A 13,960-nucleotide genomic window follows, 5' to 3' on the forward strand; every position below is an offset into this window, starting at 1 on the left:
ATATATACACACTATCTACTGGCTCTCCAGCTGGGAGTACATATGAGATAGCTGTCCGCTGAACGGCAACCATTCCTCCCGAACCCCCCATACTGATGCAAGCTCTTGTTTGGCCAAGAGTAAGCCTCTGCTAGACACCACTAGCTCATCTCCCAGAGAACAATAGGATCAGGCATGTTGAAGTCTAAATGCCCCATGCTTACCACCCCAACATCTGCTTAGGAAAGAGTTGGAAGGCTCCCAAAGCATTAGCCAACCAAAATGAAATTAAATTAAAGGGTGTCTGTCACCTCCAAAAATGGCTTCAAAGCATACCGCCATGTAGGGTCGAAGAAAGGCATGGTTATGTTTTGGGGCAACTAACCTACATTGACTCCCTTTTAGTGTGCATGGCCATCTTGAATCAGGCTATGTCGGGAGTTGCCTTTTCACAACAGTTGGGAAGCCATGGCTGGCAACATATGTTTTATGGTCTAAACTAAAATAAAGCTACGCATTTCATAAAAATGGAGGGCACCACTGTGCCTCACACCTCACTGGCTCTACAGACAGGTAATCAGAGCACCACCTTCATCTCCACCATGCTATATGGCTGCTGCAAGGACAGTCCTTCTATGAGTTTTGATAATGATTTACTGTAAAGGGTAATGAACCAACCATACAGAGGCCATAGAATATTACATAATCTTCATCCTATCAGTTATTACAATTGTGGGAGGTCGGCAATCAAAACGTAAGTCTTACAATGTCCCCAACTGTACGATTTTTCCCTCAGGTAAGTTGCATATATACATCCAATATGTGACTTTGATGGTCCATGGTCCAGGCTAGGTACACCTTCAGAGGCAAATTTTCTGTATGATTGCATTTTACACATTTGGGCCTAAAAATAATTTTTTTCAATAGGTCTTTATACAAAAATATTGAGCCGCTCTGTCACAAAGAGTTAACTGTTTTTCTAGCTGTGTGCATCCTACTTTCACTTTGTAACCCTTCTCTCTAAACTACTGAGAGGTTATAAACACTTATTTAAGTCACATTCTTATCAATAAGATAAGGAATGAGCTTTGATGAGTGTTTATAAGGTCTGAGAACAGAGATAAGGAGCCTGTCAGCTCCATGTCCGATAAAAAAGAGAGAAAATTCTGATTCTGCTAGTAGAGCATCTGAGCTCAGTACAGAGAAAAGGACTCCATATTTTTAATAAAGACCAATTGAAAAAATGATTTTTAGCTCATAATGAGTACAATGCACTAGTAAGAAAATTGCCCCCAAAAGGTGTACATAGCCTTTAAGAAATCTATTACTGGTCACAAATTGACAATAAGAATGGATTATTACTGTGCTCCTCTACATGTAAACCTCACCCATCTTGAAGGGATCATCTCTGTACACGGGGGGTGGTTGGGGATTAATAAGAGTTCAGAGGACCCAGCAATCACCTGTCCCTGTTGAAAGGAATAAACTGATGCCTGCACAGTGAACCTCACCAGACAAATCTGTTAAAGGGATTTTCCCACAATTCACATTCATGGCATAAAAGTATAATCAGCTGGGGTTTCACCACTCCACTAGGAACCCCAATGAACCCGATTACCCATTTCTACATGTGCAGTCTTCATATGGGAGATATGGAAATGGGCAGATATATTGACGAGGCTATTTCTCAATGGAGTAGGAAACTCTCTGCAGGGTACTTGGGAGACAGGCACTCTCATTTTCCTGTTGGTTAAACCCAGCTAACACACTTCTATGATATATCCAATTTTATTTGCGTTTACATGCTATACTGGAGCCTGTGAGTAGAGATGGCCCGAAGAATACAAGTCCTTTTAACAAGATTTCTTTCCTACAGAAGGCTCCAGAAACATTTCATCAAATTGGATTAAAATATTTTTCTGCAGGATTCAGGGGTCATCAGCCTCCAACTGCTGTGAAACTGCAACTCCTGGCATCCACACTTCTTTGGCTACTCTTGGACCTCCCATAGAAGTGAACGGAACATACTGGGAGTTGTAGTTTTAGAACAGATGGAATGACGGAGGTTGCCGACTCCTGTGCAAAACGTTATGGGATGAAGGCGACGGCCATTGAGACTGCTACATCTGTTCTTCAGTGCCTCAAAAGGTTTTCCATTCATACTACTGGTTGCAAACACTTTTCTGATTAGACCCCAGACATTATATAATAATTATGGACTCCCACTGCCCTCTAGTGGTACAGAAAAAAATGTCAGGTCGGAATGAGGATAGGTAGCTTAACTGGGTTCATTTAACAAAAGGAAAGGTTTCTCCACTGAAGCAGGAAAAATAATTAAAACCAATGAGAACTGTACAAGCATATTCACCTCCAGTCGATAAAAAAATAGAGATATATCACAGCTCACAAACATATACATATCTGTCAGCAGATTTGTATAAAAAAGGGTGGGTGGGGGGAAATGGACAAATGACACAAAATTTACTTGGACTTCCTCCGTTTGGGTTGAGGGGGGCTGGCTCCAGGTTCTGCAAGAAACACAGCAGGTTTATGAAAGCGAAGAAACAACTGGTTGCTAAGAGAAGGACACAGAATATTTGTCATAAGCATATATCATCGCGAGTCCGCCAGAGGCATCGTGTTAGTATAATGAAGTCTACCAATTCTCTAAGCGATTACACCAGGGTTCATACATGAGCCACATTGGTCCACAGTGAATGACTCCCACTTCTGAGTTCAGGTTACTGTACTGGACCTAAGGAGACCCAACTGAAGTCTCCGGCATGTAAAAGCCACTGATTATACAGCACTTCATATATGCACGCTAGACACACAACAGCTCATTCTAATGGATCTACTGTAATTCACTTGGCCAGTTTCCTTCACCTTTCGTTGAGCCGGATGCGGAGGTGGGACGTGCTGACCGCTTTCGCTGACCACTCTCCAAACTATCTTGGGGCATGGGAAACTCCTCTGCTCTAGAATTTCTTCGGCTTGGAGGCCGCGACCGCTCGGCTGGTTCACTAGAGGGGAAATAACATGAAACCTTACAAGAAGCTTCGACAGTATGGGTTACATAAGGGTTCATTTTATTCTGTTCTACGAAAACATTAAAGTGCAACGGCCATTCTATTAGAAAAATAGCTCTAAAGTGGCCCATTTTGAGCCTTAGCGATGCTCCTTTGTCTTCTGTTTACATAACTGTGGAGACGCGCTCCACACTGACTGTGTTATGTAAACAGAAGACAGAGGAGCGTTGCTAAGGCTCGAAATGGGCCACTTTAGAGCTATTTTTCTAATACAAATGTGTATATTACAAAAATGGTTAACATCACTGCCCCTACACATTACACAAATAAAAGTAGACCGGCATTTACACTTTAAACCATCACCTAAGGTACTCTACTCTGCAGATGATGGTGAAGGCGCCTTCTGTCTGCTGGAGACTGAACTTTTTCTTCTTCAGTTGGAGGCAGTGCCCTTTGTCTTTTGAGGGGATTTTACATGGAACAGCTTTACATCACATTTTTTTTGTATGGGCCATTTATAAAAATGTATCATGTCCCCCCCCCCCTTAGGTGCCTCTTTTCAAAACTTAATAAATTTAGTTTTTGTAATCTTTCCACAGGCTAATGATCCGGGCAATTATCGGGAAAGAGCTTACCTAGAAATAGCTCCGAACCAATAATTGCCCTGTCTAAAGGCGCCACCAATGCAAATGACCGCTCATCGGGTGAAAGCACAGCTGGTGTGGCCACCTAAAATCTGTGTCTTTGAGTAGTAGGTCACGTTGTCTAAACAACCATCTGCTGCCCAGAAACAATAATGGTGTATGGGGACGAGCGATTACTCTAGGGATTTGCTCATCCTCGTACAGCTTTCACCGCCTCTGATGAACAGGAAATCAGGAATGGAAGGTTTATTCCAGATAAAAGCCTGCTGTGTCAGCCCGTATAGGGACCTTAGAGGAAATGTGTCACCAAAAGTGTTATCTGCCAGTTAAAACCTATCCTTTTTTTTTCTTATCCGATTTTATTTTCTGGTTACAGATTTTATTCATTCTATTTCCTGAACATGATTATGGGGGCGGCCATCTTGCCCAAGCTGTTCTTAACAGAATTTAGAAAGCATTAAGAAAATAGCTTTACGGCAGCCCCATGGGTCCATATACACAATGGTCAGGAGGGGACCTCATAGACTTCTATGGAGAGTTTTCTGGGCATGCTCTGCGACCTGTGCAGAGGTCATTGTACAAGGATAGGACAGATAAGCTTTGACAATCAGCTATTGTGAATGGTGGATCCTATGTTATCTATACACAGAGGTGACATCTTGTCATTACAGGCAGGATTAGAATGGTATATAACTGCAGTAAAGTGATCCGTACAGACCAAGAAGTGGCGCCAATTATTAGGCTTAGTGGTCAGTGGGAAAACTGCAGGAGTTTATGTTTTTTGTTTAAATATAGATAGTGACATGGAGAATTAAAAATAACATCAAAAATTCTTTAAAAATATGCTAAACATAAAAACGTGATTTAAATAAATAGGTCATTTTCTGATGATACATTCCCTTTAAAGGGAACCTGTCACCTCAAAAACGCATATAAAACCGCCAGCATTCCCTCACAGTAGCCCCCAGTCTGTTAATAATCATATGTTTGATCCGGTAGTCTGATGCTCCATAGATTCAAAAAACTTTGTTGCAAGCGCCAACAGCGCTATCTTGCCAGTCAGCTTGAAGTCAAGGGGGCAGCGGCTTCCTTGCTTCAAGTCAAGGTAAGCATGCCCCCTAACTGTCCCCTCTTTTGTTAGATTGACAGCCTGCAGTGCGGCCGGGATCGCATAAGTCTCGCGCATGTGCGGTGCGATTCTTGGTCAAGCGCGATCCTGTCTCTGGCTGCCGCTGTTAGCCGGGCTTCAGCAGCAGACTGCGCATGCGCGAGACTTGTGAGATCCCGGCAGCACTGCAGGCTGTCAATCTAACAGAAGAGGGGACGGTTAGGGGGCATGCTTACCTTGACTTGAAGCAAGGAAGCCGCTGCCCCCTTGACTTCAAGTTGACTGGCAAGATAGCGCTGTTGGCGCTTGCAACAAAGTTTTTTTAATCTATGGAGCATCAGACTACCGGATCAAACATATGATTATTAACAGACAAGGGAGTACTGTGAGGGAATGCTGGCAGTTTTACAGTGGGGCAAAAAAGTATTTAGTCAGCCACCAATTGTGCAAGTTCTCCTACTTAAAAAGATGAGAGGCCTGTAATTTTCATCATAGGTATTCTTCAACTATGAGAGACAGAATGGGGGGAAAGAATACAGGAAATCACATTGTAGGATTTCTAATGAATTAATTGGTAATTTCCTCGGTAAAATAAGTATTTGGTTACCTACAAACAAGCAAGATTTCTGGCTCTCACAGACCTGTAACTACTTCTTTAAGAGGCTCCTCTGTCCTCCACTCGTTACCTGTATTAATGGCACCTGTTTGAACTTGTTATCAGTATAAAAGACACCTGTCCAGAACCTCAAACAGTCACACTCCAAGCTCCACTATGGCCAAGACCAAAGAGCTGTCGAAGGACACCAGAAACAAAATTGTAGAACTGAATCTGCAATAGGCAAGCAGCATGGTGTGAAGAAATCAACTGTGGGAGCAGTTATTAGAAAATGGAAGACATACAAGACCACTGATAATCTCCCTCGATCTGGGGCTCCACGCAAGATCTCACCCCATGGGGTCAAAATGATCACAAGAACGGTGAGCAAAAATCCCAGAACCACATGGGGGGCCTAGTGAATGCAGAAAGCTGGGACCAAAGTAAGGCTACTTTCACACTTGCGTTCGGAGCGGATCCGTCTGGTGTCTGCACAGACAGATCCGCTCCTATAATGCAAACGCTTGCATCCATTCAGAATGGATCCGTCTGCATAACTGTTTTTTTCAGATCAGATTTTTCACTTCGTGAAAACTCAGATCCGACAGTATATTCTAACACAGAGGCGTTCCAATGGTGATGGGGAAGCTTCAAGTTAGAATATACTAAAAGAACTGTGTACATGACTGAGTGCTGCCAGGCAGCAGGGGGCAATCTCTTACAGGGGACTGTGATCCGCACAATTAACCCCTCAGGTGCCGCACCTGAGGGGTTAATTGTGCGTATCATAGCCCCCTGTAAGAGATCAGGTGCTGCCAGGCAGGAGGGGGCAGACCCCCCTCCCTCCCCTGTATTTAACTCATTGGTGGCCAGTGCGGCCCTCCCTCCCCTGTATTTAACTCATTGGTGGCCAGTGCGGCCCCCCTACCTCCCTCCCTCCCCTGTATTTAACTCATTGGTGGCCAGTGCGGCCCCAACACTCACTCCCCTGTATTTAACTCATTGGTGGCCAATGCGGCCCCCCCTCCCTCCCCTGTATTTAACTCATTGGGGACCATTGCGGCCCCCCCCTCCCTCCCCTGTATTTAATTAATTGGTGGCCAGTGGGGCCTTCCCCCCCCCCCCTAATTAAAATCAGTAGGGCGCTCCTCCTACTGGTAAGTGAAAGGCCTGTGCTATAAGCAATGCGCCGCACAGACCTTTCACTTACCAGTAGGAGGAGCGCCCGGCCGGTCACAGACATCGCAGGTAAGTATAATGCTTCTAAAACTGCTAAGTATCCATGGCAGCCAGGGCTGCAGTAGCGTCTTGGCTGCCATGGTAACCGATCGGAGCCCCAGCGATTAAACTCTCCACTGCCACCAATGATGGGGGGTCGGTCATTTTAATTAGGGGGGGGGGGGGAGAGAGGGGAGGCCGCACTGGCCACCAATGAGTTAAATACAAGGGAGGGAGGGAGGGGGGTCCGCACGGGCCACCAATGAATTTAAAACTGGGGAGGGAGGTGGAAGTCTGGCCCCTGCTGCCTGGCAGCACCTGATCTTTTAGGCTGGGTTCAGACCTGAGCGTTCGGGATGGAGCGCTCTGTATGCACGATTGTACCAGCGTTTACAATCGCGCATACAGAGACAAGCGAACGCCCATTGTCGCGCGTTCCCGAAAGTCTATGTACGGGACCGCGCGACAAAACGCCCCAAAGAAGCTCAAGAACTTTTTTGAGCGTCGGGCGTTTTACAGCGCGATCGTACGCGCTGTAAAACGCTCAGGTGAGAACCCTTCCCATAGGGAAACATTGGTTCTTGCCTGTTGAGCGTTTTACAGCGCGTAGGAACGCGCTGTAAAACGTTCAGGTGTGACCCCAGCCTTACAGGGGGCTATGATACGCACAATTAACCCCTCAGGTGCGGCACCTGAGGGGTTAATTGTGCGGATCACAGCCCCCTGTAAGAGATCAGGTGCTGCCAGGAGCAGGGGGCAGTTATTACACAGTTTTCAGTATATTCTAACTTGAAGCGTCCCCATCAGTATGGGGAACGCCTCTGTGTTAGAATATACTGTCGGATCTGAGTTTCACGATCTAACTCAAGTCCAATGGTATATTCTAACATAGAGGCGTTCCCATGGTGATGGGGACGCTTCAAGTTAAAATATACCATCGGATTGGAGAAAACTCCGATCCGATGGTATAATAGGGACTCCTGGCTTTACATTGAAAGTCAATGGGGGACGGATCCGTTTGCAATTGCACCATATTGTGTCAACGTCAAACGGATCTGTCCCCATTGACTTGAATTGTAAGTCTGGACGGATCCGTTTGGCTCCGCACGGCCAGGAGGACACCCGAACGCTGCAAGCTGCGTTCAGGTGTCCGCCTGCTGAGCGGAACGGAGGCCAAACAGAGCCAAACTGATGCATTCTGAGCGGATCCGCATTCACTCAGAATGCATTGGGGCAGTACGGATCCGTTCGGGGCCGGTTGTGAGAGCCTTCAAACAGAACTCACAAGCGGAACCCCGAACGCAAGTGTGAAAGTAGCCTAACAAAGGCTACCATCAGTAACACACTACGCCGCCAGGGACTCAAATCCTGCAGTGCCAGACGTGTCCCCCTGCTTAAGCCAGTACATGTCCGGGCTCGGCTGAAGTTTGCTAGAGAGCATTTGGATGATCCAGAAGAGGATTGGGAGAATGTCATATGGTCAGATGAAACCAAAGTAGAACTTTTTGGTAAAAACTCAACTCGTCATGTTGTGAGGAGAAAGAATGCTGAGTTGCATCCAAAGAACACCATACCTACTGTGAAGCATGAGGTGGAAACATCATGCTTTGGGGCTGTTTTTCTGCAAAGGGACCAGGACGACTGATCCATGTAAAGGAAAGAATGAATTGTGAGATTTTGAGTAAAAACCTCCTTCCATCAGCAAGGGCATTCAAGATGAAACGTGGCTGGGTCTTTCAGCATGACAATGATCCCACACACACCACCCGGGCAACGAAGGAGCGGCTTTGTAAGAAGCATTTCAAGGTCCTGGAGTGGCCTAGCCAGTCTCCAGATCTCAACCCCATAGAAAACCTTTGGAGGGAGTTGAAAGTCTGTGTTGCCCAGCGACAGCCCCAAAACATCACTGCTCTAGAGGAGATCTGCATGGAGGAATGGGCCAAAATACCAGCAACAGTGTGTGAAAACCTTGTGAAGACTTACAGAAAACGTTTGACCTCTGTCATTGCCAACAAAGGGTATATAACAAAGTATTGAGATGAACTTTTGTTATTGACCAAATACTTATTTTTCACCATAATTAGCAAAATAAATTCTTTAAAAATCAGACAAAGTGATTTTCTGGATTTGTTTTTCTCATTATGTCTCTCATAGTTGACGTATACCTATGATGAAAATTACAGGCCTCTCATCTTTTTAAGTGGGAGAACTTGCACAATTGGTGGCTGACTAAATACTTTTTTGCCCCACTGTATATGCGTTTTTGAGGTGACAGGTTCGCTTTAAGACGCTCTATACCCCTTATCAGTTTAGGCTACTTTCACACCTGCGTTTAGGTCGGATCCGTCTGGTATGTGCCCAGACGGATCCGCACCTATAATGCAAACGCTTAGATCCGTTCAGAACGGATCCGTTTGCATTACCATGAAAAAAAAAAAAAAAAAAAAATTTTTTTTTTTTTTTTTTTTTTTTGTTCATGATGATGCAAACGGATCCGTTTTGACTTTACATTGAAAGTCAATGGGAGACGGATCCGTTTGAAAATTGAGCCATACTGTGTCAACTTCAAACGGATCCGTCCCCATTGACTTACATTGTAAGTCTGGACGGATCCGTTTGCCTCCGCACGGCCAGGCGGACACCTGAACGCTGCAAGCTGCGTTCAGGGGTCCGCCTGCTGAGCGGAGGACAAACGGAGCCAGACTGATGCATTCTGAGCGGATCCGCATCCATTCAGAATGCATTAGGGCTGGACAGATCCGTTCGGGGCCGCTTGTGAGCCCCTTCAAACGGAACTCACAAGCGGACACCCGAACGCTAGTGTGAAAGTAGCCTTAGTTGGTCTAGCTCCAGGGTATCCATTCTGTGAACTGGAGCCCAGAAATGAACTGCATATTCCAGATGAGGCCGCACCAAAGCTTTGGACTTGGTAAAGTGCTAATATTACATTCCTGCCCCGCGAGTCCAGTATTCTGCTGGCCTTAGAAGCAGCTGATTGACATTGTGCTGTTATTTAAGCTATGATCTACAAGTACAAAATCCTTCTCTACAAATTACTCCCCCAGTGTTACTGCCCCTCGGACATATGATGCACCGAGAGTATTACGACCCAGAGGCATAACTTTATATTTATCTACATTGAATTTGATTTGCCAAGCTGATGCCCAAACACTCAGTGCCCAAGTCAGCTAGTATTTTATGGACATCTCCCATAGACTGCATTATACAAAGTAAGTCTTCCAGTCGCTCCAGGACCAAGATCGGAAATCATGGGCTCAGTCATATTATGCTCATGTCCCTTATGCCTTATATACCTTTAAATCCCTGAAAATTGCAACCAGTGTGGTGTACTGCAGACCTACACAATGTTCTAGGAATGTATATGAGCACCATTAGTAAAGGATAAAATATAGAAGGTGCTAGGAAATTGCTTATGGGGGTACAGGCAGAAGGTTCAAAGCTAGAAAAGATCTGGAAGAATAAGGAAGCCGCATACATCCGCTGACCAATATAGTGATCATCACATGCCGACATTCAATGTAAGCCCCAGGCGGCAGTGTCTGGTAATATGCAGAAAGAGCGCACTACTGTAATCCCTACCAGTTCCCTGAGCAAATGGGAGCACTGAGAGTGCGGGTCTGCACATGGCTGCCGAGAGCCAGGGCATCAGTATATAGAAGACTGGAGGAGGTATGTCATTATATAGAGGGATGACTGAAGGAGGTATGTAATTATATAGAGGGAGGACTGGAGGAGGTATGTAATTATATAGAGGGAGGACTGGAGGAGGTATGTAATTATATAGAGGGGGGACTGGAGGAGGTATGTAATTATATAGAGGGGGGACTGAAGGAGGTATGTAATTATATAGAGGGGGGACTGGAGGAGGTATGTAATTATATAGAGGGGGGACTGGAGGAGGTATGTAATTATATAGAGGGAGGACTGGAGGAGGTATGTAATTATATAGAGGGAGGACTGGAGGAGGTATGTAATTATATAGAGGGAGGACTGGAGGAGGTATGTAATTATATAGAGGGGGGACTGGAGGAGGTATGTAATTATATAGAGGGGGGACTGGAGGAGTTATGTAATTATATAGAGGGGGGACTGGAGGAGGTATGTAATTATACAGAGGGAGGACTGAAGGAGGTATGTAATTATATAGAGGGAGGACTGGAGGAGGTATGTAATTATATAGAGGGGGGACTGGAGGAGGTATGTAATTATTTAGAGGGGGACTGGAGGAGGTATGTATTTATATAGAGGACTGGAGGAGGTATGTAATTATATAGAGGACTGGAGGGGGTATGTAAATTATATAGAGGACTGGAGGATGTACAGTACAGACCAAAAGTTTGGACACACCTTCTCATTCAAAGAGTTTTCTTTATTTTCATGACTATGACTACTGAAAATTGTAGATTCACACTGAAGGCATCAAAACTATGAATTAACACATGTGGAATTATATACATAACAAACAAGTGTGAAACAACTGAAAATATGTCATATTCTAGGTTCTTCAAAGTAGCCACCTTTTGCTTTGATTACTGCTTTGCACACTCTTGGCATTCTCTTGATGAGCTTCAAGAGGTAGTCCCCTGAAATGGTTTTCACTTCACAGGTGTGCCCTGTCAGGTTTAATAAGTGGGATTTCTTGCCTTATAAATGGGGTTGGGACCATCAGTGGCGTTGAGGAGAAGTCAGGTGGATACACAGCTGATAGTCCTACTGAATAGACTGTTAGAATTTGTATTATGGCAAGAAAAAAAGCAGCTAAGTAAAGAAAAACGAGTGGCCATCATTACTTTAAGAAATGAAGGTCAGTCAGTCAGCCGAAAAATTGGGAAAACTTTGAAAGTAAGGGCTATTTGACCATGAAGGAGAGTGATGGGGTGCTGCGCCAGATGACCTGGCCTCCACAGTCACCGGACCTGAACCCATTCGAGATGGTTTGGGGTCAGCTGGACCGCAGAGTGAAGGCAAAAGGGCCAACAAGTGCTAAGCATCTCTGGGAACTCCTTCAAGACTGTTGGAAGACCATTTCAGGGGACTACCTCTTGAAGCTCATCAAGAGAATGCCAAGAGTGTGCAAAGCAGTAATCAAAGCAAAAGGTGGCTACTTTGAAGAACCTAGAATATGACATATTTTCAATTGTTTCACACTTGTTTGTTATGTATATAATTCCACATGTGTTAATTCATAGTTTTGATGCCTTCATAGTCATGAAAATAAAGAAAACTCTTTGAATGAGAAGGTGTGTCCAAACTTTTGGTCTGTACTGTATTTAATTATATAGAGGGAGAGCTGGAGGTGGATATCTAATGGATATAAGAAGGAAGACTGGAGGAGGGCATATAATGTATATAGAGGGAGGACTAGAGGAGGGTATGTAATATACATTGTATACCCTCCTCCAGTCCTCCCTCTATATACAATATATACTCCTCCCTCTATATACATTATATACCCTCCAGTCCTCCCTCTATATACATTATAAACCCTCCAGTCCTCTTTATATATACACATTATATACCCTTCATTCATCCCTCTATATACAAACCGGATTCCAAAAAAGTTGGGACACTATACAAATCGTGAATAAAAACTGAATGCAATGATGTGGAGGTGCCAACTTCTAATATTTTATTCAGAATAGAACATAAATCACGGAACAAAAGTTTAAACTGAGAAAATGTACCATTTTAAGGGGAAAATATGTTGAATCAGAATTTCATGGTGTCAACAAATCCCCAAAAAGTTGGAACAAGGCCATTTTCACCAGTGTGTGGCATCTCCCCTTCTTCTTACAACACTCAACAGACGTCTGGGGACCGAGGAGACCAGTTTCTCAAGTTTAGAAATAGGAATGCTCTCCCATTCTTGTCTAATACAGGCCTCTAACTGTTCAATCGTCTTGGGCCTTCTTTGTTGCACCTTCCTCTTTATGATGCGCCAAATGTTCTCTATAGGTGAAAGATCTGGACTGCAGACTGGCCATTTCAGTACCCGGATCCTTCTCCTACGCAGCCATGATGTTGTGATTGATGCAGAATGTGGTCTGGCATTATCTTGTTGAAAAATGCAGGGTCTTCACTGAAAGAGATGACGTCTGGATGGAAGCATATGTTGTTCTAGAACCTGAATATATTTTTCTGCATTGATGGTGCCTTTCCAGACATGCAAGCTGCCCATGCCACACGCACTCATGCAACCCCATACCATCAGAGATGCAGGCTTCTGAACTGAGCGTTGATAACAACTTGGGTTGTCCTTGTCCTCTTTGGTCCGGATGACATGGCATCCCAGATTTCCAAAAAGAACTTAGAATCGTGACTCGTCTGACCACAGAACAGTCTTCCATTTTGCCACACTCCATTTTAAATGATCCCTGGCCCAGTGAAAAAGCCTGAGCTTGTGGATCTTGCTTAGAAATGGCTTCTTCTTTGCACTGTAGAGTTTCAGCTGGCAACGGCGGATGGCACGGTGGATTGTGTTCACTGACAATGGTTTCTGGAAGTATTCCTGAGCCCATTCTGTGATTTCCTTTACAGTAGCATTCCTGTTTGTGGCGCAGTGTCGTTTAAGGGCCCGGAGATCACGGGCATCCAGTATGGTTTTACGGCCTTGACCCTTACGCACAGAGATTGTTCCAGATTCTCTGAATCTTCGGATGATGTTATGCACAGTTGATGATGATGGATGCTAAGTCTTTACAATTTTTCGCTGGGTAACACCTTTCTGATATTGCTCCACTATCTTTCTGCGCAACATTGTGGGAATTGGTGATCCTCTACCCATCTTGGCTTCTGAGAGACACTGCCACTCTGAGAAGCTCTTTTTATACCCAATCATGTTGCCAATTGACCTAATTAGTGTTAATTGGTCTTCCAGCTCTTCCTTATGCTCAAATTTACTTTTTCCAGCCTCTTATTGCTACTTGTCCCAACTTTTTTGGGATTTGTTGACACCGTGAAATTTTGAATCAACGTATTTTTCTTTTAAAATGATACATTTACTCGGATTAAACGTTTGATCTGTCATCTACGTTCTATTACAAATAAAATATTGACATTTGCCATATCCACATCATTGCATTCAGTTTTTATTCACAATTTGTTTAGTGTCCCAACTTTTTTGGAATCCGGTTTGTACGTTATATACCCTCCTCCAGCCCTCCCTCTATATACAATGTATATTCTCCTCCAGCCCTCCCTCTATATACATTATAAACCCCCCAGCCCTCCCTCTATATACATTATAAACCCCCCAGCCCTCCCTCTATATACATTATATACCCTCCAGTCTTCCCTCTACATACATTATAAACCCTCCAGCCCTCCCTCTATATACAATACAAACCCTCCAGTCATCCCTGTAATG

General features: G+C 44.4%; 1 protein-coding gene across 1 annotated transcript in view; it reads right to left on the minus strand.

The window, feature by feature from the left end:
* Positions 1–1,195: 1,195 nt before the first annotated feature.
* NCOA6 (nuclear receptor coactivator 6) overlaps positions 1,196–13,960 on the minus strand; it is a 78,391-nt gene continuing 65,626 nt past the window's right edge. The window contains exons 13-14 of the mRNA XM_040434692.1: positions 2,866–3,002; positions 1,196–2,507 (exon numbers count right to left, since the gene is read on the minus strand). Of these exons, the coding sequence (XP_040290626.1) occupies positions 2,461–2,507; positions 2,866–3,002 (184 nt within the window). The 3' untranslated portion in view covers positions 1,196–2,460. The remainder of the gene's footprint in view (positions 2,508–2,865; positions 3,003–13,960) is intronic.

The sequence above is a fragment of the Bufo bufo genome, chromosome 6, assembly GCF_905171765.1.
Source record: "Bufo bufo chromosome 6, aBufBuf1.1, whole genome shotgun sequence".
In the NCBI taxonomy this organism is placed as follows: Eukaryota; Metazoa; Chordata; class Amphibia; order Anura; family Bufonidae; genus Bufo; species Bufo bufo.